General features: G+C 34.1%; 3 protein-coding genes and 1 long non-coding RNA gene across 4 annotated transcripts; 3 read left to right on the top strand and 1 right to left on the bottom strand.

Moving 5' to 3' along the window:
* Positions 1–752: 752 nt before the first annotated feature.
* Positions 753–1,525, top strand: LOC122598690. The gene is made up of 2 exons (XR_006323694.1): positions 753–811; positions 1,324–1,525. It is a non-coding gene; the product is annotated as an uncharacterized LOC122598690 (long non-coding RNA).
* Positions 1,526–11,494: 9,969 nt separating this feature from the next.
* Positions 11,495–13,593, top strand: LOC122596153 (peptide deformylase 1A, chloroplastic-like). The gene is made up of 4 exons (XM_043768683.1): positions 11,495–11,863; positions 12,028–12,117; positions 12,199–12,266; positions 13,028–13,593. The coding sequence occupies exons 1-4, from the start codon at positions 11,510–11,512 to the stop codon at positions 13,266–13,268; spliced, it is 753 nt and encodes a 250-aa protein (XP_043624618.1). The 5' UTR covers positions 11,495–11,509; the 3' UTR covers positions 13,269–13,593.
* A 4,771-nt stretch (positions 13,594–18,364) lies between these two features.
* LOC122594847 lies at positions 18,365–18,820 on the top strand. Its single transcript, XM_043767153.1, has one exon. The coding sequence runs from the start codon at positions 18,468–18,470 to the stop codon at positions 18,732–18,734; it is 267 nt and encodes an 88-aa protein (XP_043623088.1). The 5' UTR covers positions 18,365–18,467; the 3' UTR covers positions 18,735–18,820.
* Positions 18,821–19,429: 609 nt separating this feature from the next.
* On the bottom strand, positions 19,430–25,853 carry LOC122596603 (zinc finger matrin-type protein 2). Its single transcript, XM_043769215.1, has 10 exons — positions 25,644–25,853; positions 25,445–25,531; positions 25,304–25,331; positions 25,090–25,172; positions 24,014–24,046; positions 22,368–22,446; positions 22,227–22,279; positions 20,418–20,478; positions 19,826–19,908; positions 19,430–19,665 (listed from the first exon to the last, which is right to left on the bottom strand). Exons 1-10 carry the CDS (start codon positions 25,659–25,661, stop codon positions 19,576–19,578), a joined length of 615 nt encoding a protein of 204 aa, XP_043625150.1. The 5' UTR covers positions 25,662–25,853; the 3' UTR covers positions 19,430–19,575.
* Between the last annotated feature and the right edge of the window lie 1,036 nt (positions 25,854–26,889).

The raw sequence follows: 26,889 nt of genomic DNA, 5'->3' as shown, positions 1-26,889 counted from the left end.
AAGCTTCCTTCCTCACACTAATTTCAATCACACGACTTGTAAATTATTTTTTAAAGATTGTTAGGGAAAAACAAGACCAGCCGACTTATATTCCTATGTGCTGCTTTTTAGTAGCCGTGCCCATCCAAACCGGTTTGGACCGACCCGGTTCGACCAATACTTAAATCGAGTTTGGTCAAAACCGATTTTGACCAAATCGGTTCAGTATCTAAGCCAAACCGGTGGTTCAAAACCAGTTCTGGGATTCTAGGGTCAAATCGGTTTCAATACCGCTTTCACCAAACTGGTTTGGGAAACCAGTTTCACGCCTATTCGGTCCGATACCGTTTTCACTTAATTTCAAGTGTTTTTTGTGTTAATTCACTAGATATTATTCATTGGAAGGTAAATTGAGTCCTAGTCTCGATTCATTAGCAATCACGTGGCCAAACGGTTTACATAGTTAAAACTAACGGGTTCGGTTTTTCGAATCGGTATGGACCCGAACCGGTCGCAAACCGACCCTGTCGGTTCGAAATGGGTCGGGTTTTCAAGCCTCCAAATCGGTTCCAAACCGATTACCTCAAACCGATTTGGGTCTAACACCCCTCCAAACCGGTTTGGACCGGGTCGGGCCCAAAACCGGAAAATACCCACGGCTAGTTTAGTAACATGTAAGTGGGCCAAAATTTTGAAGAGTTAATTGGGCCATCGTTGAACTCATAAGGCCATAAGCCCACATACAGATTTAGGTTTATCCGTCCTTAAATACTAGCATTACTTCAAAAGTTTCCCTATCTTTGTTTAGCTGAAGGTTGGTGCTCCAAAGCAGGTATACTTTCATCAAATCTTATTCTTATTATTCTAGATTTGTAAAATATATAATGAATTTGTATCATTTCAACCTCCGCTGTTTTGTGTTTCATGGTTATTTTCAATAGTAATAGTTCATTATGTGAAAAATTAGTGATTTATTTAATTCATACATGTTTTTCTCGACTTTGTTGTGATATAAATATATATATATATATACTAGTTTATACTCCGTGCGTTGCACGTTTATATATTATTGATTCCTCATGGTAGCAGTTATGTTTTTTAGAAAAATTAATTGATGTCTACATACATGGTAGAAGTAAATTTTGATAGTTTGATAATTTGTTTGAACTTTCAACATTTTTATATATTAAATTCATTCATAGGCTGGTTGGGTGCTTATCTTCTTTAAATTTAAATTTTTATAGTTCATGGTGGATATGGTTATTCATACAGTATGATTTTGGTGAAAACCTTTTGAGCTTTGCTTACTGGCAACCCTTTGTGATTTTTGTTGAACTTTTGCAGTAGATCAACGAGATAGTCATGTAGCACTCGGTCGTATAGAAGACTAGAATAAAAGAGTCCGTTGGAATCTTTTATATAACAAAAATGCAGACATATACACTTTTGGTTTAATCTTTGAAGTATTATATGAGATTGTAATTTGAATATAAAAATAATGAGTGATACCATTCATATTTTTAATGTTAATTTATAATTTATGATAGATACTATTTTTTTATTTTTAAATGAAATTTAAATCTATTTTATATATATAATTTGAGTGCGTAATTTTGCGCGTGGCATTTTCTTTTGGCAATATTAATCCCTGTTGTTAGATCTCTTGCAACAATAATTCTCATCGTTAATTAAAAGTGTTCAAACACTTTAACGAACACTAGCGGTTTTCAACTTCGGTTTGGTTGTTTAATACGGTCTTTTCTCTAACAAGGAGTTATGTCATTTTCTCAAATGGTGGTTAATGATCTTTACATGCTATTTAGTGTCTAACAAAAGTTAGAAAAGCTAATGCAAATCGTATTTATTTTTCTTTTCTAATGGGCGTTAGAGTATGTAGTATTTGTGTCAAATTAGTATGTGTATCGGTCGTCCAATTTAACTAAAACTATCGTTCTTTCGGTTGTTTTTTTACATTTTATTATACAAAGTTAATATGGTATCAAGGTTCATTTATCTTTTATTTTTTTTTACAATAATTTATATAATACCTTACATATCTTTTTGTATTTCACATATAATAGTATTTTAATGTGTTTTTGATTATTTTAACTAGTAAAACCTGAAAATGCTACCACAGTTTAGAAGTTTAAATGATTGCTAGTAGAACTACTATATATGTTAAACGTAGCTAAAAACTATAGTGTACGTTGCAATTTATAGAGTTATGTTGACAGGTCTCTTAGAGATAAAAACCATTTACTTTTTTATTTCTCTTGATCTAGAATCGAAAAGGCCGAATTCTTGCATAATATACTTCAACCAGGAACAATGCATCAGCATAATTTAGTTAATATGGCAATTAATTAACCAAACATATGGTTTGTCACTTTTGAGCAATATACTATTTACATGAAGAGCGACATAAAAGAGACCAATGGGAAGAAGTTGCAAGTAGATTTGATCTTCCATTGATGATACTACAAATAAATAATCTTGATTTATATAGAAAAATGTTCACCCTTCAATTTTATGATAAATGTACAACTATTTAATGCAGCTTAACGAAAGTCTTTAGAGTTTCGTTTAGCAAATCCCAATCAAAGTGTTTTTTTTTTAATAAAAAGAAATGTATAAATTTGGTAGCAGCTTATGCAAATTGATACTCAGACCAATCATTAAATCAACAGTCAACAGCCAAACAAATCATAAATTGGAACCCATATATGTAAGATCATTTTTGGTCAAATTAGATGTTAAGTGACCTGTAGCATGCTGGATGTATTTAAGTTAGTGTGGTAGGCTAAGGAAAAGAAATCGATGTAAGAGATTATTTTGGATAGGAAAAAATGGTTGTATCCAAAAATAAATAAAAGAATCTTGGGAAGTCTGGAAAGTGAACCCGCTAGATATGTGAATAAGGTGTAAGCTTTGTTGTGTTCTTGGAACTTGTTTGGGGTGGCATCAAAAATATCACGAAGTGAAAATCGGTCGCTCGGTCTTCGCTTGATGAGGTTTTTTCTTATGTCTCGGAGTACTTGGCATAAGTTTTTTTCAACCTTTTTACAACCTTAACAGTTAAAGTTTCAAGAGGAATTAGTCTTTTTCTAATTGTTGTAATTCTAGATTGTATTACTTGATCCCTAATACTTGCTAGTAGGCCTTTTATTAATAATATTTTTACTTTTGCCGTTAATAAAACTAAAATAAGAGAATGTTGGATAACGTGTTATATCTTAGATTTTGGAGTAACAACAATACAAATAATAATCAACAATATAGAATAAAGAGGAACGAGTAAAGCAGCATAGATTAGTAGTAAACATCCTGATTTAGAAAATATAAGCAGTCTCTCTACTTAGGTAAATGTAAGATCTATCTACATCTTAACTTTCCTCAAACACCGTTGGGGTATTGATGCTCAAAACCCGCGAAAAACGATACTAAGCAGTTCTTTTGTTTTTTTCAAGTAGATGAAGATGGCAAATAGAAATAGAAGAAGTCATTCAATATCTTTTATCCAACACAAAATTTGTTATTCCCGAACAAATGATCAGGGGTAATACTAGATACATGATACCTTCCCATGCTTCGTCCCGCTTGCTTTATGCCAACCAGTCCAATGTGTATCTACAAAAGGGAAAAACATGTATGTTATTAGAAATGGTGTTGCTAAGCTTCCATCCTCACAAGAATTTCAATCACACGACTTGCAAAAAAAAAATTTATAAGATATATTGTTAAGGGAAAACAAGAAACAGGCATCTTATACGTTCCCTTAAAAGAGCGGTTCCGTTAGTTTTTAAATTGGACAAAGATAAAAAGGGTGTTGTTAGAAGTCGGTTTTGCGAGATGACAAGACAATTTGGAGGAAGCTGGAGTTAGTATCATGAGCCGACCACGACAGAAGAGTTAAATGAATGATAGAATCTCTCACGTTTAATGGACGGTATTGTTTTGAAGGATAGCCCAGACAAGTGGCTTTGGGCAGGTGGGAATTGATTGTACACTAAGTCGTGGCTTGGTTAAGGAAATGGGTGATGGGTGTTTTGGGGTTGTTCGTTGGCGATTCCCCGAAGGTAGGTTTCTGGCCTCTTTACGCCAATCGAACAAGGTGAAGACCGTTTATTGTAGATGTGTTGTCGTGTAGGTATATCGATGTAATGTGTTGAAAAATCATGCCTTGGAGGTCTTTTCTTTTCCCCTTTTATAGAGGGGCGTTCGGTTTAGGAAGTAGTCCAAGTTCATTCTAGGGTTTCCCCCTCTTTGGATTTCAACAACTTCCCATTTTTATCCGAGATTAATGATAGAATCGAATCCCTTATTTTTAGGATTGATCTTGTGATTTAATTCCGTCTGAGGCCTTCGTTACGGATGGTCCTTCGAGTCGCGAGGTAGTATCGCTGAGCGGGTACACCATTAGGAATCAAACTGAATTTTCTGTTAAAGGGGTGAAACACATTCTTAGAAGCGGGTTCATTGACGGTAATAGGTATGTATTCCACTACTACATAATCGCCGATTTCCCACGGCCAAATCCGTGGGAAAGACGGATTTCCCACGGATATTGGCCAACGTTAAAAGGGGCGTGGGAAACATTTTCCCACGAATTTTTCCACGGCCAATTTATGATTCCCACGGCTTTCCCACGAGCAAATAATTCGTGGAAAAGTTTCCCATTATAAGCAAGGTTGAAAGCCCAATCAGCCTATTCGATATAAAGTATCATATAATGCTTAATATATCGTTACCTGGATATAAAGTGTTCAATAAACTTATTATATTACAACTTATATAACAAGTGTTCTATTATATAACAGTATAATATGACCCTTCCAAATAAGTGTCTTATAAGCTAACTTTAATAAAATCTACATATTTAGTTTATAGTAGAAAATATACTTACCTACAATGTACATCCATTTATTTATATAATATATATACTAAACAAAATGATAAACTATTTGAATTTTCGACAAATTTTCCATAAATTAGCCTTAAAATATAGCAATCCGTGGGACATCTAGATAAAACCTTCGGATGGATTTCCCACGAATAAACGAAAACATATTTTACAAAAAAATTCTTATGGATTTCTTTCGGATTTCCTTCGGATTATGAATCTGTGGGTAGCTTGTAGGAAATGTTTACCACAGATTTCCCATGGTTTCAATTCATTTGTGGGTAATCTGTGAGAAATATTTCCCATGATTTACCCATGGATATTTTCCAAGGGATTTACCATGGATTACCTACGAAATGGATCCATCCGAGTGTAATATGTGGGAAGGTTTTCCCACGGATCTCCTATGGCTTAGATTTGTCTATGGATAATCCGTGAGAAATATTTCCCACGTATTATCCACAGAATATACACAATATTTCCTATGGATTTCCCACAGATTTCCCGCGGGTACATGTTTTGTGGGAAATTGTTATTGATTTTCTTTAGATTTCCCACGGTTTTTCCACGGATATAATTTTGTGGGTAATCCGTGGGAAACCTGTGGTAAAAAAAAGTTAAGATGTCTTGACTTTGTAATTTTAACCCCAAATCGTGGGGTAATCCGTGGGAAATTTTCCCACGGATTTTTCGCCGTGGGAAAATCCGTGGGTATATCCAGATTTTCTAGTAGTGTTCAACCGGTCAAAATGGGTTACGAAAAACTGTAACATCTTTATGTGGATAGCCTCCATGGACTGACTGGCCACCCTAAGTACTCTGAAGACCAGAAAATGTGTGTTTGATAGTATTGATTGTGGGATGGAAGAGTCGCTGGAACACATCCTATGTTCGTGCGAGCTGGCCACGACGACTTGGTATAAAATTAGTCTTTGGTGCGAGATGAGTACTTTCTGTTCGAGATTCACAGGCATGTGGGGTTGGGTAAAGCTGGATGGAAGGTATTCAAAGGTATTATCTTTGTGACATGTTGGTTGTTGTGGAAGGAAAGGAACGAAAGGAGGTTCGATGATAAGAGGACGTGTAGCAATAAGGTTTTCCAAGACATTAAAGCTACGCGTTTTTTATGGCACAAGAATAGAACAAAGAATTGTCTTGTTAGTTAGAACGATTGGAATAACTTTAACATATATACGTAGTTTGTTTACCATGTAAAGTGTATTGTTTTTGCCATTACTCATTTGAGCGTTTTGGCATAATGTGAATAAAAGTTTAGTTTTCAAAGGAAAAAAAAAACTATGTGCTGCTTTTTAGTAACATGTAAGTGGGCCAAAATTTTGAAGAGTAAATTGGGCCTTTGTTGAACCCGTAAGCCCATATATAGATTTAGGTTTATTCATCCTTCTCAAATACTTTCATCAAATTTTATTCTTATTTTTCCAGATTTATAAAATACGAGAGCAAGTACTCGCGCGTTGCGGCGGTGAGATGGTGAGGTGATAGGTCATAAAGTGTGATAGGTCATAGAAGGTGATAGGTCATAGAGTGTAATAGCCAAATGCCTTAGCCGTACGGGCTCCATCCTTATATTTAAAAATTCGTCGAAAGTATATCGAATGACATCTCTAATGAAAGAGCATGAAATTTTAAGAACACTTATATAATTTTTATGATTTATCGATGTACGGTTTTTGAGATAAAAGATTTTGAATTAATTGGGGGAATAAATGATTATGAAGGAGAGAGAAAAAAAATGATTGGTTGAGATTTGAGGAGAAAAAGGGTAATATAGTTATTTATGTAAATATATAATATATAAAGGGACATGTTGAAATTTAAATTTAGAAAAAGACTTTTTGCTTTATAATATAGTATAAATATAATGAATCTGTATCGTTACAAACTTGTCCCAATCCAATGTACTGTTTAATGTTTCATGTTTATTTTCAATAGCAATAATTAATAAGTTAATTATATCAAATATAAGTGATTTATTTTATACACATATTTTCTCGAACTTGTGTAACATATAAAATACACAGCAAAAATGAATATAAAGTTGTTTTATTAAACCATTTATTTAATAATTTTTAAATAGATATTTATCTATGTTTTATGTTTTTAATTGATAAAATTGAAGGGTGTTAAATATTAAATAGTCAAAGTAGTACTACTACGACTATTACATCTAAACACTTTCTTTTTTTTTTAACATTCAAATATCATTAGTATGTGGACTAGCAAGATGCTAGTAAATACACATACAAAATCAGAGTTACAAGCAAACGAGAAAAGGAAACAAAACAGGGACCATGTAGTTACAAATAGCTAAGTGAAACAAGGACATGAATTTATAAGTTGAAAGATTTCCACTGGGCCAGGTTACTTTGAGGGTGGATGATCGATTCGACAGCCATAGAAAACTTGTCCTTTTTAAATACGTAATTGCAAAGCAAAGTGACGGGGCTTTATTGGAGAAGATATAGTCATTCCGGGTTCTCCAAAGTGTCCAACAGTAGGTAATTATCACGAGGAGGAAGAGAGATTGTCTTCTGATGTCTGTGAAGATGAGTTTGTGAGCTTCGAATAGATCCTTCAGACTTTCTGGTTTTTGGGGAGTAATTTTGCACCAGGAAACAATGATACTCCAAAGTGAATCCGCAAATGGACAATGTAAAAAGAGGTGTTCCGCCGATTCGATATAGGAGTTGCAAAGTGAGCATAATGGTGATGGTAGGGTAATGTTTCTCAGAAGAAGTTGGTCAGCAGTTGGGATGCGATGCATCTCGAGTCTCCAAGCAAAAACATTAGCTTTGAGTGTGACGAGCTTGTTCCATGGGAAGGACCAGAACTTGGGTCCAATTAAGGTATTTTGCAGCCTCGAACGCATAGACTTGACTGTAAAGCGAAGTTACGGGTCCAATTTCCATTCCCAAATATCTTCAGAGTTGGTTAGGGAGTGGTGGGAAATCGAAGTGAGCATGGACTGTAGTTGATGAAGTTCAGTCATAGTTGATGGGGGGCGGGTCCAATCCCATTCCCACTGAGAGAAGTGGCCATGACCAGTGCATCGGTCTTTGACAAGGCAACTCTTGTTTCTTTCTAGCTTGAAGAGGTCGGGGAAGGTTGTGCAGAGGGGTTCTTGACCAGACCAAGTGTCAATCCAAAATCTAAAGGTTTTGCCATTACCAAGGGAGCCTGTAATCAAATACTCCAAAGAAACGTCAAACTGGGTTAAGTGGGAGTTCAAGCCCGCGATGGACTTCCAAACCCCCACAAAGTTATTCTTAAATGGAATGGGTGAGCAATTCCTTGGTGAAAAGTGGATGGAGGTGATGACTTGCACCCACAAGCTATGCGGTTCTTTCCGAAGTCTCCACCACCATTTGGACAAAAGAGAAAGGTTTTTTATTTGCAAGCAACCCAACCCAAGCCCGCCCGATTCAACCGGTGAAACTACTCTATTCCAAGCTACCCACGGAATCTTCCTATTCGTGATTGACCTACCCCAAAAGAAATTCCTACGAATACATTCAAGTTTGGAAAGAACACTTACCGGAGCCTTATACAAAGAGAAGAAGTGAGAAGGGAGACTGTCAAGCACCGAGCGGATAAGAGTGATACGTCCACCAAGTGAGAGGGTGGCGGCTTTCCAGGAGGATAATCGGGTTTTAAAGGTTTTTATTATCGGTGACCAGTTTTTCACAAGGTTCATATTTGAGCCTACGGGTAGGCCGAGATAAGTAATGGGTCCCAGATTACATCGAAGGATGTTGCATGAGGTAGAGCATATGTCTATAGAGAGGTTAATCCCAAAAAAGCTTGACTTATGATGATTAATCTTTAGGCCAGAGACTAGGTAGAAGCATCTAAGGATTCGAGAGATATTTAAGAGATGGGTTGGTGACCACTTGCCAAATATGATAGCATCGTCAGCATATAGAAAATGGTTGAGTACAGGGCCATTGTTGGGCAACCTGATCGGAGAGAAAAGGCCCAATGTGGAAGCACGGTGCATGATATTGGAGAAGGCTTCCATTGCAATTATGAAAAGAAAGGGAGATAATGGGTCGTCTTGGGAGACACCCCTTTCACTGTTAAATTCAGCAGTAGGACAGCCGTTAACAAGTACAGAGGATCTAGTGGAGGCGAGAATACCTCTAATCCAGAGAAGCCAACTAGATGGAAAACCCATTTGGTCCATGATGGAAATTAGAAAATTCCAATTGATCGAATCGAAAGCCTTTTCAATGTCAATCTTGAAGCAGAAAGCCTCCTGCTTCGACTTTTTAAGCCAGCCGATTATTTCATTCAACATTAAAGGTCCATCAAGGATGTTCCTTTCGCTAAGGAAAGTTGTTTGGGCAGGGGAAATAATACTTGCAATCTTCTTTTTGAGGCGGTTGGCTAGGATTTTTGAAATTATCTTCTTGATGCAGCCAATCAGGGTGATGGGGCAGTAATCATTAAGTGATTTGACCGCCGTTTTCTTTGGAATAAGGGTGATATAGGTGGAGCCACATCCGTGGCTGATGTTGCCAGAGTCATAGAAGTCGAGCATTATGGCAAAAAAATCAAATTTCAAGAGATCCCAGAACTTTTTAATGAAGCCTAAATTGAAACCGTCGGGTCCGGGAGCTTTGTCACTTTCACAGTCCCAGACTGCTGCTTGTACTTCAGCCATTGTGAAGCGGTTAGTGAGGAACTCAGCGTAGCCCACAGAAAGCGTTTTAAGCCCCTGACAGTGTAGACTGGGTCGGTTATTGATGGGCTCACTGAATTTAAATTTGAAAAAGCAGTAGGTTGCTTCACGGATTGAAGGAGGGTCACTGTGCCATAACCCATCAATTTCCAACCCAACAATTCGGTTTTTAGAGGTTCTGTTATTGATGCAGTTGTAGAAATAGGATGAGTTTTCATCCCCATATTTGACCCATTTTGCTCTGGATTTCTGGTGGAGATTTTCTTAGGTGCTATCACCTTTCATTGTTGTGATCTAATTTTTGGGATCTAGAGCCAGTTTTTTTTCACGATCAATCGAGTGAGATTCTTTTATTCTTTTTCTATATTTCATTTTTAACGAAGCGCGTAACCCGACCAGGCAAAAGCGCGTAACCCGACCACCCACTATTAGCGGCGACGTCGTCGCAAATAGTGGGTCCCATAGGTAAGACTACAACATTCAAAGCCACAGAATCACGTGCAATGGGCCCCACTATTAGCGGCAACGTCTTCGCAAATAGTGGGCCCCCCACTGCGTTACATCGTTTTAAACGACGCACTCTCGTCTTCTCCCTATTATTCTTCCTTCTCCTTCTCCTTCCGGAACACTCCCTCTCTTCCTCCATAATTTCCTTTCTTCTCCATATAATAACTTTTTTTATTTACAAAATCCGGCCATCTATCCCCTCATCCTCGTTATCAACAATCCTTTTTACACCACCCACGTTTTCCGGCGTCCCAGAGTCCATTTGCAGGCGCGGTTTTAGCGGCGACTTTTTTCCAGCGAATAAGTTTTCCGGCCAACCAGTTTTGCGGGGAACGTTTTTTCCAGTGATATACGGCAAACCAGTTTTGGGGAATTCCGGCGAACTCCGGGGATCCAGTTTTTCGGCGACCCAGTCAGTCCGATTTTTGTTCTACTCATTTTTCCGGTGAACCAGTTTTCAGACGAGGTAACACTCATTTACCTTTTAAATAGTTGTTTTTATTTTAATATATAATAATATTATCAAATATTTGTTTGTTATAGAAATTATTAGTTTAGGGTGGGTTGGGAATGTGAGTGAAAATTGGAGTATGGTTGGGTTGTATAGGTGGAATAGAGAGAAATTAATTTTTAATAAGAGATTGGGTTGAGTTGGTTCACTGATGTGGATAGTCTAATGTGAGTCCAGATTTTTCTAATAATGTTTGTTTCTCACTCTTTATATTAAACATATTGTTTTATAAATTTAATACTCGTATAATATTTTTTTAATTAACATAATGTGATTTTAAATTAATATAAATGACAATGACAATGTAACGTGAAACAAATTAAGTTTCAATTTGTTCAGTTTAAAATAAAATGAGTTCAATGTTGGTTTATTTTGTTAAAACACTTGTTAATATGTTGAAGCAGCATGGTTGGATCAGTGGTAAACAGAGGTCATAGGTTCGATCCTCATCCCATGCAAAGGTTGGAGGGTCTTTTCTACCATTTAGGTGAAAACTGGAAGCAGTCTCTCTACTTAGGTAGACGTAAGGTCTGTCTGCATCTTAACCTCCCCCATATACCGTCAAGGTATTGGGCTCAAAACCCAAAAAAAGCGGCACTGAGCAGTTACTTTTACTTGTTAATATGTTGGAAAGATGACTGATACTCTATTTGAAGTGACATAATTAATCAACATATAAATTAGTCTAAAAGTCATTTTAAAATCACAATATTATCTTTTTCTAAATTTCTTTTCTAATTTTATCTTTTCATATTTTCATGTATGAATATCATCTTGTAATTATAGGACATTTGAACGATATGAACTTATTATGAAGTATATTGCACATGCCAAGTCCAATTGAATAAAAACTATATTTGGCCCAAAGTAAGTATTGCACTAGTCACTTCAGTCAACGAACACGGTGGTGATGGAGGTGATACGACGGCTGTCAAAACCACTCGTTGGCGAATACTTGAGGCAAACCCTAATCAATACATCTCAGATTAAGCCCATTCTAAAACCAAGAATTTTCTCTTCTTCATCATCTTCTTATTCTACTCAAGTAGGCTGGTTTAATGGGTTGGGAAAGAAAAAAAAGATTATCAGTTTACCATCTATTGTGCAAGCCGGTGACCCGGTTCTTCATGAACCCGCCCGAGAAGTCATGGTTGGAGAAATCGGGTCGGAGCGTATCCAGAAGATAATTGATGATATGATTCAAGTTATGAGAAGACGACCCGGGGTTGGCCTTGCTGCTCCCCAAATTGGTATTCCTTTAAAAGTCAGTTTCTTTCTTTCTTTTTTTCATTTATTTTGCTATAAATATTTTTAAACGGGTAACATGTAAAATTGGACATGATGACGTTAACTCCTTGTGTTTTCTCTATTGTTTCTTGTTTCTCTATATGCATTTTTGTCTGACACAAATAGTTATTTAATGAGCAGATTATTGTAGTGGAGGATACTAAAGAATACATAGCACAAGAACCAGAAGAAGAGACCAAGGCACATGACAGGCATCCTTTTGATCTTATGGTATGTGAATAAAACTTTAAGAAGTGTGTAGTCCCGGTTCTTACAATGTGAAAGTTTTGTAAACGGTTTCTTGAAATGTAGGTTATTTTGAACCCAAAACTTAGAAAAAAGAGCAACAAGTCAGCATTGTTTTTTGAAGGTTGTTTAAGGTGAGTTTACTTGCCCTGTTTTATCAATCCTTAATGGATGAATAAAGTTTGTGTTCAAATTCCCGTATTTGATTTAGCATTCAACGCTTTCACATTAATTGGTATACAATGTGGTATATGGACTATGGATTCCATGTAAGAGAAGAAATTTAGAATTAGGCCTGAGAACGTAAAGAATTGCGGATGGGTGAGTTGATTTGGGTTTTGTTTTGCCTCTAACTTGCCAAACGTTAAACTTAAAAACATAAGTCCAAAAAGGGATGGGCAAAGCATGTCAAAACTCGGAAGTAGCCAAAGTGTAACTTGTACATACAGCCTCTCAAATTATGTCAAGTTAGTATTGTTATTCTCACATGTATAGTATTTGTAATTATATATAACACATTATTATAATTAAAATATTGCATAAAAAATGTTGTGGGTCAACCCGACCTTATACTATAAACCCACTCATTTTGCACCTCTACTATGGATGATGTAAGTCAGATTGTATGGATTCATGACACTAATGCTATAGTGGATTCAACCCCATTTAGTAATATTTTGAATTAATTTGAATTTGACTGTCTGTTCTTTAAACTAATAGTTACTGACTTTCAGTCAACTGTTTCTAGGATTGAAATAACTAAATTTGCAAGAAAACTGATTATTGAGATCCCCTGTTTTATTAAACATGCTATAGTCACTTTCAAAACGGCTCATCACTCCCTAGATGTTGCAAGTTGTGGGTGGCGGGTTGATTAATGGTAATATTTTTGCAGTGTTGATGGATACAGAGCATTGGTTGAAAGGTTTCTTGAGGTAGAGGTTAGGGGGTTGGATCGAGATGGGAAGCCCATGAAGGTGAATGCTAGTGGGTGGCAGGCTCGTATTTTACAACACGAATGTGATCATCTAGAGGGAACTCTGTATGTTGACAAGATGGTGAAACGAACATTCAGGACCGTTGAGAACGTGGACTTGCCTCTTGCTAGTAGTTGTCCTAAGCAGGGTGTTTGCTAGCATTATGGTTTCAAGGTCTATTCAGTATGAGTACTAGGCTACCAGTTATGGTCGCTTTGCCATGAATACTTTAGAAGATTTATCATCTTTTAGTCGGGAAATTATAGTGTCATAGCTTGGATGTTGAAAAATAAAGAGCTTCCAAAATGGGATCATCAGAATTCATAGGTATGATCCCTTGATGTCAGACATTACGAGACATTACGAGTCACATACTGAATGTTCATGCAACCGATTGATATAGAATTTAAAAAAAAAAAAAATATCCCTAAACAGTTTTATACCAAAATCGATCTTGGCTACATGAACCACCTGATTGTCTAAACCTTTTTGGTCTGATGTTCTTATTATTCAACAATCTGTAGCAATTTTTAATCTTAATTGTTTCTTGGTAATCTTTTTTATATGTCAACTGCGGTGTGTTGGAAAGATTCCAAGCAATCAAAGGGAGTGATCTTTACATCGGTCGGGTTCACACACTTTTATTCCAGAAATAATATTTCACAAAACAATTACTTACACGTTTGTATATATTAAGATCCAAATCTATAACAAGAGCATTAGTAATAATCACTTCACGTTCCCTAGAGTAGTAGAGTATCTACAGTGACATCCATGCCGGTAGTATAGAGAGCTTGATCCACGATTCATAGGGTGAATTAAAAGACTAGGTTATAACCTCGCAGTAGTTAGCTAGCCTAATCTTGGTCTAGTAACAACATCGTATCTTCCTATAATATAAAGTCCTATAACCGATGCTCTTGTATTCATCGTTTAACTGAAGTTTAATTTCCTTTTGTAATCTTGATTTGCGTGATCTGATCATTTGTATTTTTTATGTTTGTATACATTTGTTGATAAAATAAATATTATAACAAGAATTATAAAAATATGATCCGAAATCGCCTTCTAAAAATACATAAGGAGCTAATAATTTATTCATTATACAACAAATATTAAAAATTTAATATGTGAAGAGATATATATCTAAATTGCTTATATGATAGCTACATATTCACTTTTCTCGGATATATATCTAAATTGCTTAAAAATTTAGACCCGGATGAATTCTCCAAAGGTTAAAAATCTTACCAATGGGCCACCAACCCTATTAGCTTTAACATTGTAAAAAAATGTAATCCAAGGTTTCATGTACAATAATAGGTTTTAAAAGGTGAAAAAGTTATTATTTCGTATAATAACATTATGTTATGGTCATAAACATTATATACAATTTTAATCATTGGACTAATTTTTCAATTTGGTTTTATAAGGTTTTATCTTTTTCATTTCACTCCAAAAAAAATCTATTGTATATCGTGTTTATAAATCAAGTCTGATGTGTCGGTGTAATGCACCGAATAAATGGTTTTAAACATATGTTTTTTCAGTTGATAAAACTAAATCTAAATAAATATAAATTAGAAACCAAAAAATCTGAATGCTTTTGTTTATAATTAATAGATATTCCAAACAAATATTTTATTTGCTTAATAATTAATTAGAAAAATTGTATTTTATTATATATAAAGATTAAAAAATATATATTTACATAGTGGTGATCGTGACAATTTATAGTTTTAGGAAAATAATGCAACAAACGATGACCTATTTTATATTATATTTGTTTTGTTTATTTGGATAAGCACACGTTGTAACAATTTTTTACTTAGACTATGTAGCAAATTCACCTAAGTTATTTGACGTAATTTTCTCTTAATCCGATGTCTTGCCAGAATATTTAGTAACAAATTCAACCGTTTCAACCGAAGTTAGTTAAGATTGATACCTTGTCATTATAACATCTTTTATTTATGTTTGTCAAAATATTGATTTGTCACATATTAACATTTTTGAGATTCATATGTATTCCTCACGTATTATGCGGGAAAATAAATATTAGACAATATTATTACTTATATTAACATTTTAGTAGATTTATATGTATAACCACTAGATTAAATTTAATTATTTCATCTTTATCAAATATACCCTTCTTAATTATATAATATACCATAAATAAAATAAATATATACGTTTTAAATAAATATTAATGTTGAAAAGTGTAAATTAGTAGTGGAAAGCAAAAAAGTGTAACTTGTAAATTACAAATATACCCTTCTTAATTATTATAATATATCATAAATGTATGATAATATGTAAATCTTTCAAGTTTCAATGACAAAAATAATGCACAAGTTATCCTACACATTTTGTATAATTATAAAAGACTAATAAATCAAATTTATATATAAATCCACGTATTGAAAAACTAAGTTAGGCAAAATTCTCCAAATCCCAATCATTTATTACATTTTTTTTACTACGGTATTTTTTCACTTAGGTTATTTTTATATAATATATTAGATTAACATGACTTTCGAAAGAGACAAATATTTCAAAAATGTTTGATGTACTTAATTTATGTGAGGTGAATTTAACTTTTATTACTTTGTAATAATAATTTTTTTAAACGACATACTACTCTATCACTATCGTAAATCCCGTGTCCATTCAATAACCATTCCCGAGATGTCAGCCGAATGCCACGTCACCACTATTTGCTGCGACGTCGCCGCTAATAGTGATGACGTGGCATTCGACTTACATGGTCTGTCAGGCAGTGTTTCAGTTTGTCGGGGGTCCCACTATTAACGGCGACGTCGCCGCTAATACCCTGGTGGGGTTGACCGTTTACCCAATCACAAATACACAAAAACCTGTTTGAATAATAAATTCTATATATTCCGGTTCGCCAAAATTTGTCCCCACTGATAAAAGATTTATCATCTCTATGGGATTATTAGGACTGTTCATTGTTAGTCTTTTTCTTGCAACGTATATAATCTCTTCGATTAAAAAATGGTACGATTTCTTTTGCATATCTATAATAACTTCTCAATATTCTTGATGACAATAGTTAATGAAAAATAAATGATATGTACATACATGCTAGAAGTAAATTTTGATAGTTTGATAATTTGTTGTAGTAAGTCAATACTTGAGATTCTTCCCTCACTACTTTGAACTTTCAGTATTCTTATATATTAAATTCATTGATAGGCTGGTTACGTGCCTTGACATCTATTTGTGTTTATCTACTCTTTTTGATGGACATAGTTATTCATATGATTTTGGTGAATACTTTTTGACCTTTGCTTTTAACTTGAATATTGGTAACTCTTTGCGGTTTTTATTGAACTTTTGCAGTGATCATTGAGATAGTCATGATGGTGTTTAAACATCTTGAAATGCTATTGGAAGAGATCAACTCTGCCATTAATAAGTTTGATGGCAACATTGCTATGGAAATATATAGATTTGGAAAGGTGTACAAAGAACTATTTATCAAACATCTAGCTCGTTAGTGCAAATGTTAACTTGCTAAGTTCCGGAAAGAGATCATAATACTTTCTAAATACAAACATGAAAATCTTATCTTTCTCCTAAAAGTTCATTTGTGGAGGATGATTTGTATGTTGGATATTGAGGATTTTGAGGATATAGATACATATGATTTTTTGTGTCATGATGTGTTTAATAGGAGGGTTTGATGATGATAAGTCGACTAAAGACTTTTGGTTAGAAATCCCTGGGAAGACGGACTTGGAGTATTTCCAGTAAAGTAGGTGATATCCAGGTTCCTCTATTCCGAGTTTTGCATAAAATGATCACATATGGTTATCGTTCTAACTGTAATGATACCCCTGAAGATGTGTAGTTGATAAGATTATTTTATGAGGGGCGCCTTACCACTATGCTTGTGCTCCATATGTGCTTGCTAAGCACATGTGACCAGGTTTTCTTGAATTGCCGTCGAAAACTCCAAAATGAAATTAAACACACCATATAGTGCTAAATTTTTTTTAGAAGTGTTAGAACAATGGATCTCGTAAGGAAAGAAGCGCGCATTCATGCTACCAAAGAGCGCATAAAGTGTTTGGAGGAGAGACGGCAAGCGCTCCAGCAAACACTCATAACACTCATTGTTCATAGAGTAGTTGGTCTCCTAGAATAGAATAGTCCGTTGGAATCCTCTATATAACAAAAGTACACACGTATACTCTTTTGGTTTAATCTTGTTTGGAGTATTAGATGAGGTTGTAATTTGAATATAAATATAATTAGTCCCTTTTTTATGGTAATTTATAATTTATGATATATTATCTCATAAAATGAAATGTAAATTTATTTTCTATAATCTATATAATATGTTGAATTAATTATCTATACTTTTAACTTTTGTAATTATTTATACGCTTCTTTTCGCTTTTTAAAATGAATTGTAACTTTATTTTTTATAATCTAGGTAGGGTGTGTCTTATTGTTTTTAAGTATATAAAATTAGAGATAATGTGTGAATTATGAGTAATATGGAGAATATTAAAAAAGATTGTTGAATTTTCTAAAATAGAGAGTCAAATATATTTTATTTTAGATATATTATAGATAAAAAAGGGGTCTTTTATTATTAAAATACGAAGGCTAGTAAAAACACTTTCTATTTTAGAGTCGAAAATGACTTAATTATTTATTAATAGGTTACGTTATCAATATAATTAATCGTATTAAATAGGTTAGATTTGTGGTTATATATATGACCTCATTAGTGCAAGCCATTTGCATTTGGTAGAAATGGTTAAGGTGTTCGTAAGTGACCAAAGTTCAAGTTTTGTTATTAATTAACATTATTTGTTTTTTGACATAATGTTCAACGAAAGAAGATTGATGGGGCTTCGGACACCGGTTTGATCTCAAGGGTGACCGAGTTTTACCACTAGTGAGCCTCCGGGCAACTGAATTTTTTTTCAAAACGTAAAGTTAAATGGGATAATCACTTCGTGTATTTGAGTTGTGGTGGTATGTATGTACCTTAAGCCAATAATGCGCCAAGTACGAAATACCCGATATTATTTTAGTGACCATTAGAAAAAAATATATGTACTCATCAAATACCATAAGTTCATCACCATTAATCCGACACGATTTTCTCCCTTATATAGCAAGATACGTCTAAGCACAGAGTCATCCACGTGTACATGGTTTTTAACACGTGGCTAGCTACTACAAATCAAACACGTATATAATATAAAAACCAAAGTTTATCTAATGAAAATCCATTTCTATATAAACATATGTACCAACATAATAACCAAAAAACACCAAAAACAAAATTAGAAATTAAAGGTTATCTAAAACATGTCGGGAGCTCAAGGTTCGTTGCCACCAGGAAGCACAACAGCAACGACATACCATTCCGTACAAGGAGGTGAAAACCAAAGTCGAATGGATCTTCACTCGAAAGAAGATGAAGGTAAGATTCAAATAGACAAAATACAAGATAAAGTTGAAGATTGTGCTGGCCGTGGCGGTCCAGTTTTCGGTGATGCGGTTTCGGAAACGATTGAAGCCCAACAACAAGGTCGTCGTGATAAGCCGGACCCCGGCGTTACTGGGACTGGATAGTTCGTGTGTATGCCTGTTGTATGAGTTAATAAAGTTTGTAATACATAGGTTGTGTTGGAAGGTTAATAGTTTTATGTGTATGTGTATGTAACAAGCTTTATATATCGATATATATATATATATATATATATGGAGATATGGATATATTTATTTAGTATGCTTGATAGTTAATCTAACTGGATAGATGCAGCTTGAGTATTAATAATCTAACTGTGTCCAACCGTTAACACATCCATTTAGAAAAATTACCTGAAAATACTCATCATGAACAACATACATCGACAGTTTTTGGAACATTACACAAAATGTTGGTAATATTGCTGATTGGATTACATGTGTCGAGGCTCGACACAGGTATGAGGTATCCCCCGCCAAAGAGAAAATTGTCATTTGAAATTAACTAAGCTGTTGCAACAAACTAAGGTGGGGTTGGTTACTGATCTAACTTGGGATGAGGTGGGTCAAGGAGAAGTTTTACCTGATATTTAGGATTGGTGTAAGTTGTCTTGGGGGGTTTTCCTGTTTAAAATGGATCTACTTGTCGAGAGAGTCTCTAATACGGATTTTGTTTTATACGGATTTGATTAAAACTTCAAACAGTCGCGAATAATTTATAGTTAAAAACTACAAAAAAAAAAAAAAAAAAAAAAAGAGAGAAGACTAAGCTGCTGCATATAACTGACCCATTTTCAAACTAGCGAAACCCCAATTTTCCTGATATACTAAAAAAATCAATAGCTTCCGATGCGTACAATGTAAAACTTACAAAACAACTTCCTGTAGCAGTACTCTACATCTCGATATTAAGAAAGGAAAAAAGTGATGCTTCTCTAGATATATTTTACTTTTTGGATGTACCAAAACCTCCAAATCCCATCATAGCTGCAACATCAGGGTCTACCTCGATTTCCTCCTCTAACACCTTCTCTTTCTGTTAGACAAAAACATTCACATCAGCGACCGGACTTAATAATGATATCATACGAGCACTTGAAAACAAAAAACCCTCTACTGGCTATGCCATATACTGCATTATATTTCATGACCTACAAAAAATAAACGTCAAGATCTCCCATAGTGGTGACACTGACCTTTTTTTCCTTTTTCCTTTCACGCTTTTGACGCTTCCTTTCCTCCTCCTCTTGCTGTTGCTTTAAGATTCGGTCATCAAGATCTATAATAACATATGCAACACAGAGGGTATTAAGTTTAGCAAACTAAAGGAAAGGAAGTAACGAAAATTTGGAGGCAGGACATTTGGAGTTCAGGCACGTCAAGACCTGTTTGGGCCAAATGGGTAGTTTTGTACAGGTCGGGCTGATGAGGAACACTTTTTGCAAAAAGAATGTAATTTTTCATATGTTATTGGTGTGTATAATAATATGAATGAAAACATTGACCTAATTTATTGAAGCGTGGGATGTTTTAGTAAAATCATTTTTAGGAGATATCATGCATTAAAAATACACTTGGATGACTTTTAACACAATTTCCTTTCAAACTATTTCTTTTTTTGTTTTACCCATTTGACCTGGTAGAAAAAAAAAATAATCAAATGAATGACCCTTTTAAAAGCAAATGGGTCAGAATTGCAAGTTTGCAACTAGATAAAAAAAAAATGGGAGATTCAACTTGGCAGCAAAAAGAACGCTAGGATATAAATCACAATCTAACTGCTTGTACCTTGCTCAGTAAATGTTACTGGGTCTTTCCGTTTCTTGAGGTTTTCAAATCGCTGTTGAACCTGTACCACATAAAGAAGCAAGGATTTAAAACATGAGGTGTGCACCAAGAAAGAGATTCCTAAAGTTTAAAGGGATAACTGCAGAAAAGAGAAATGAACTTTGATCGAATTCACGTAATTAGCAATGTCATATAAACGTTATACATTTTAGAAATCAACTTTCAATTATTGTCAAAATTAGCAACACTTTGAGTATGTTTGGTATTGCGTTTACAAAACAAAATCTGCTTTTTCAAAATAGATTATGCGTTTTGAAAAAGAATGCTGGTAGATGCTTCTCGAAAACTGCGCTTTCATAGTCAATAATCACTTTTTCATACAAACATTTTTTTATATTATTTGCGTTTTATAAACGTAATAATCAAATAATCATTTTATAACGCAATCTCAAACACCCTCTTTACCTGGAAACCAATTCTACAGGTCATATTAGTGTTTTCATTTCAATAAGTTAAATGCAAAATGAACCATATGGTTTGTTGTTTTTTCAACTTAAGTTTTTATCTATCTATCTATCTATCTATCATCATCATCATCTCCAACCCTAGGCCCTAGCTAAATATATTATCATTCCTAAATCTATACATACATACATATGTTACATAATATAATTATAAAACCACTTTTACAAACATATATCACCTCTTTTACTATAATAAATGTCACTTCGTTGAGAAATCCTACGATACACCTACAATTATTGATGTGAATGACCCATTGATTTCACAACATACAGAAATGAAATTGGGGAACAACGTAACTTAACATCCCTGTGTTGTATACATTACAAAAATTGTCCCAACTCCCTACCTGAATTTTTTAATATCTATAAACACACTCTCATATATACCCTCAATATATATACTCACCCATCCTTCACCAACAGGCACCATCTCATCACTGGCCCCCACCTCTCGATTAGATCATCATCATCATTCATTCTTCGATTTACATCACCACTATGTGCTTTCCTTCGAGTTAAGTTAAATTACCCATGATATCTGTCATTCGGTTACATCATCCATGAGATTGTTTTTTGTGCGGTGGTAGTGTGAATGGCGGTGGGTTTTCCGGCTAAAATCTGGGTCAATATCTACATCCAGATCTATATCTATATAACCGGATCTAGCTACCGCCATCTATATCCATATCTATAAATCCAGTCATCTAGCCTCAAGCATGAAAACTTAGTATCCTGGTTGGGTTTTGTAATAGGATTGGGAAGCCTTTAACTTCATAGTTGCTTTTGATTTTTAAAAAGTTTGTATCTGGGATGTATATGGTGATTTGGGAATAATATTTTGGGTTTCCAGGTAAATTATTGCTAGTTGGTTTCTAAAAAGTAAAACATTTATAGGACACTGCTAATTATTTGAATTCGATCAAAGTTCATTTCTATTTTCTGCATTTATCTCAAGTTTAAATTGTTCATGATTTGAACTTTTAAATGTCCGATAATCTAGTTGTTCATGCAGTTAACATCTCTCACTGTAAAAAAAAATTTAAGGTTTGAAGTAAGCACCAAAAATCAACAAGCGCAAGTATATTTGAGTTCCTTTAAGAAGATTAAAAGTGTCCCTTAACCAGAGAAAATCTTTTTTCTCAAGGAAAACATGCAACTTAAATAACAGACGTTTATTCCTGCTTCATTTAACTACACATATTCTCATGAACTATTTGTCCATATGTTCCTAAAAACCACTTACAAAACCAGCTAACTTTAACTAAAATAATTTACGGATCCGTACCTGTTCAAGAGATGCCCTCTCTACCCTCATAGACATTCCCAAGGCTCTTTGATCTGTGGCAGACAACAATATAATAAACAAAAAATCATAGTTAGCAATGCAAAAGATAACTGAGAATGTTACAAGTGAGTAAATACTTACGCTTCTTTCCATTGATATGGTCCAAATAGTTAGCAGAATCCTTCACTACGCATTCACAAACAGAGCAAAAGTATCCAGCCTGCATATAACAATTGTATCCATGTCAACTGATTATTAAAGATGAATTACAAGGCAAATTTGTACGCAATATAAATATTATGTTAATAGAGTAAGCATTATGTTCATTTTATTAAGAGTCACTTTTTGGAAATTTATGTGTCTTGTATATGGTTAATATTCATCTATTTAGTGTGTAAATGTCCAACCATGTAAGCGGCTAGTATTCATAGAACTTATGATAATATTAGGTGCAATCAAAGAAAAACATCAAAGGTTTTGTGTCACAGTTTGTCAGTGAGAGTGTGAGACTCAAGAAGGAAATACAGAAATCAAAAGCCTAGAGGGGGCTGATTTTCATTTCTTTGTTGATATTGTGAAAGGGACACAGAATGGACATTTTGCTATCTCCTTTGGATAGAAAAATTTAAGCCATTATATGATGGTGTTTAGAAGGATCATTTTGACTTATTGCACATCTCTTAGATTTTGGACGTACTTTGCATTAGGACAATCAGTTACGAACAATGGTGCCTAGAGAAACTTTGTTTGGTGATCTTTTTTATACTCTTCACTGAATGGGGAACAGCAAAAGTTTAATCTTGTCATCATATTTTGAAATTGATGGTACAAGATGCATACATATCATCAAAGGTAGTTTTCTTTTCATAACATGCCAGCTTCTCAACAAGACAAAAACTGGACATAAATGCCAGTTTAAAACAGATACGGCAGAACACGACTATTATAAGAACGATGTTACACGTACCCAAAAGATGAATTCCAATAATTTAATTGATCATTTCGCTATGTAACATGTTGTTGCCCCTTGCAAAATGAGACCCTCATTCTAAATCATTGCCTAGAAGGAAAAATTGGGCCAAAAGCATGGAAGGTTAAAAACCTAATCCCAAAATTTAACTGGAGCACCAAATGTCTCTCTTAAAATATTGTATATTGCTGAGATTTGGAAGTTTTGAGAAAATTTGAGTGAAATCAGTGTTGAAGATCATGAACATCAAAAAGGCTAATAGGTTCAAAAATAATAATAATACCATAAAAGTTCAACAGGCCTCCAAGAAATGTAATTTATTGATGGCTACAACTTGGATCCAAGATAAAATATGCCATTCCTTCAAATTAGTTTCCCAAGGGTAATTATTCCAGCTTGAATCATATGGTAACGCAACACTTGTTCAAATGCATAAAAGTTGTTGGCAAAATGAAACTGGGAGGGTAGTTAAAGACACTGTAGTTTATGCAGGTAAATCCAAAAAAAAAAGACAAAGAACTTGATATCCACCACATAACAATGATGGCTTGTTTCCTTATATTTCAGTTAAGTTTTTCATTTTACAACAAACTAATTTTGTCCAATACGAGATTGAGCTGGTTTTGTATTGTGAATGGCAAGAACAGTATAGAGTAAGCATTTAGAGTGAGCATTGTGCGTCTGAAACTTTAAAGTACTAATTTTAAGTACAGTCTGCAAAATTTAGATGTTTTGGGCGTTTTCACATTGTACTAAAAGTCTAAAACGGATCAAAAGTACTTCAAATACATGTATAAGTGAAAGATTAAAGACATACCTGTTGACTAAGGGGTGCAATTGGAGTGACAACCTGTTAAAGAGCAGAAGCACAAAGGGGTCAGAAAGTTTGTTGTATACTTCAACTAGAATACAAGCAGTTTAGTAATAGATGTATGTGAACATATATATACATATATGTGGCAAAATCAAAAACTGAAGGAAGAAAAGAAAAGCTTAGTTTTGTCAGGAATGCAACTAAATCATAACAATTTAGAATTATGGATATTATTTGTTTCAAGTTCTATAGCATAATGGAATCCCCACCCCCACCCCCCCAACACACACACACTCTTTCTTTCCTCTCCTTTCCCTTTTAGCAAAACCTTGACAGCACAAACTCTTATTGGTTTTCCTCTCCCCACTTCACTTACTCTACAAAAACCAACTGGGAACAGTGTAAAAGATTGACTTAGCACTTACCCGGCAGACGCATTTAAGTTATGGAGTATCAAAAATCCTTAATCGGGATAACCATATCTAAAAATCTCAAACTAACAACTGACATCCTTAAAGACTTATCCTTGTAGTAGTAAGCATTCGAATACCTTATGTACTCCCACATTTATAGGGTGACAAAATATACAAATAGAGATGCTACTCAACAAAAATACACTCCTATATCCCAGCGAGAGTAAATTAAAATTGGTGTTATCACAATTAACATGAACATTTTTTTTACGTCTGTTAGCAAAGACTACTGCAAATACTACGTAAATTACATAACTTTCAACAAAGAGTCAAACAATAATCAGTGGAGTGCCTAATAAGGTAGTCTTTAGTGTAGAACCAAAAGTTAACATTTACATAAAGCTTACTATATGGCCCGGTTCCAGAGCTACACTTGACAAGTAAACTTCCGAAATACAATCATGTCATCTCACTAATAAAATACTCGAGACACGACACCCCTAGATTCTAATATTCTATATTTCTACTACGAAAACACCTACTCCTCTATGCTTTTAAAAGGCCTTGAAGTTTACAATCAGTGATACATAAACACTCTTCCTCACACACCACAAGCAAAAAAAAAGGCGACATACAACTACATAAGCAGAAATTCATGTAACAAACCTGAGTCTTTCCAAGGCGAGAATCAAGGTCGACTTCATAATCTCTATGTTTCAACGGTTTCCTTTGCACAGGCGGACCTTTTGCTGCAATTTCAAAGTTTTATTTAACATTGTCAAAATTTATGTATAACTAAAACAGTAAACGTCCGAAAATCCGTATAATCAAACTTCAATGCATTAATAATAGTTACGGAAACTTCAAGTCTTTAACTTACATTTAGATTTCGATCGGCTTTCCAACTCCTACAACACAAATTAACAAACACACACACAAATCATCAAACTAACTAAAAATAATCAAAATCTTAACACACCCACATAAATATCAACAAAAAAAGAAAGAGCAAATGAAAAACCTTTTCTTTCTCCTCGCGTTCGCGGGCACGTTGTAAATACTCTTCTTTATCGAATTTCCTTCTGAAAGTATTGTCAACTCCAGCAGTCTACATATAACATAACAATATTTATTACAAATTATATTATAAAAAACATATAAATACTTGCAGAATGGAAATTAAACTAATGAAAATCAATAACTATAAAAATGGAACTTACGTTTTTGGGGGGATCCATAGCTTCTGGGGTTATCAGCTACTAGTATTCCTTTCTTTATTTCGCAGATATGATAAATAATTATTATGAATTAAGTCAAATTAATTAAATAGAAAAAAGAACTAAGGAGCAAAAGATTTATCAAATTTTGGGGGTAAAGTTAAACCCTAAAAAATAGAAAGATAGATAGATAGTCCTGCAACGGATATGAGTATATTTTTACTTCTACGATGTTTGTAATCCAGTAAAACCTTTTTTTTGCTAATTGGGTCGTAATCGTAAACGAACAAACCGAATACGATTAGGTGCTTTTTCGTTCGTTTGAGTTTTATTCAAATAACGAATGAAAAAAACAATTTTAAGTAACGGAATTTTGTGTGTTGGTTTTATTTGTTTAGGTTTAACCAAATTTATTTCTTGCAAATAAAAATTGCACAAGAAGTTTAAGCTAAATAAACAAAAATTAAACGAATGAATACTTGTATTTAAATTATTGTTTTAGTTGTTTCATTTTTATAAAAAATAATAGAAGACAAAAGAACAAATATAGTAAAAGTGTTTATACATTAAATTGGATATGTAATTTTTCGAATAATTGTTGAAGACTCACACGATGGATATACAAACATGACAATGTGTATGTTGTTGTATATCTCCATGAATCTAGAAACTTCTATTTATATTGTCTTATTTGATCTTGATCTATGTAGTCGTAATGAAAACATTCGAGATTATGCAAGAGTAAAATCAAAAGGTCCTATGTTTGAATCATTCATAATATATGTGTTTTCATTTATGTTATTCCATAGATATTACAACTAGGTGACAAAAATGTTGATTACATGTCAGTCAAATCGACCCTTAATGGATATGAGTTAACGGTTCTTCAATTTCAGACTTTCCATCAAGGTAAGTGGCAACCACAATGGTCATCATTGTAATTTCTCTCAACATAAAAATGGTTTGAAATTTGTGTAAACACAAAAACTGGCAATTTGAATTACCATGACATATAACCAGTGGCGGAGGGACATATATACTAGGACGGGCCAAGGCCCATCCCAATCTTTCTAATAATACTAAATCTTACATGTATATTTCTATAAATCTTTGGCCCAAAACTTATATGGCCCATCCCAAATAAAGGAAAAAGTTAAATAACGTAGGTCACTTTTAGATTTTAGGAAACAAGTAAAAAATCTTTTTTGCTTTAGAGGATCAAATCCACCATGACACCTTAATTCTTTTT

This window comes from Erigeron canadensis, chromosome 4 (assembly GCF_010389155.1).
Source record: "Erigeron canadensis isolate Cc75 chromosome 4, C_canadensis_v1, whole genome shotgun sequence".
NCBI lineage: Eukaryota > Viridiplantae > Streptophyta > Magnoliopsida > Asterales > Asteraceae > Erigeron > Erigeron canadensis.
This window is presented reverse-complemented; position numbering and strand designations above follow the sequence as displayed.

Bases quoted from the DNA above. Each gene is read 5' to 3' on its own strand.
- LOC122596153 (XM_043768683.1), top strand. From the start codon at position 11,510: ATGGAGGTGATACGACGGCTGTCAAAACCACTCGTTGGCGAATACTTG. The intron at 11,864-12,027 runs GTCAGTTTCTTT...TTTAATGAGCAG, and splicing joins AAATTGGTATTCCTTTAAAA to ATTATTGTAGTGGAGGATAC. The intron at 12,118-12,198 runs GTATGTGAATAA...CTTGAAATGTAG, and splicing joins GGCATCCTTTTGATCTTATG to GTTATTTTGAACCCAAAACT.
- LOC122594847 (XM_043767153.1), top strand. From the start codon at position 18,468: ATGTCGGGAGCTCAAGGTTCGTTGCCACCAGGAAGCACAACAGCAACG.
- LOC122596603 (XM_043769215.1), bottom strand. The intron at 25,332-25,444 runs GTTTTTCATTTG...TTTGTGTTGTAG, and splicing joins AACGCGAGGAGAAAGAAAAG to GAGTTGGAAAGCCGATCGAA. The intron at 22,447-24,013 runs GTATGTCTTTAA...TGTTATATGCAG, and splicing joins TTGCACCCCTTAGTCAACAG to GCTGGATACTTTTGCTCTGT.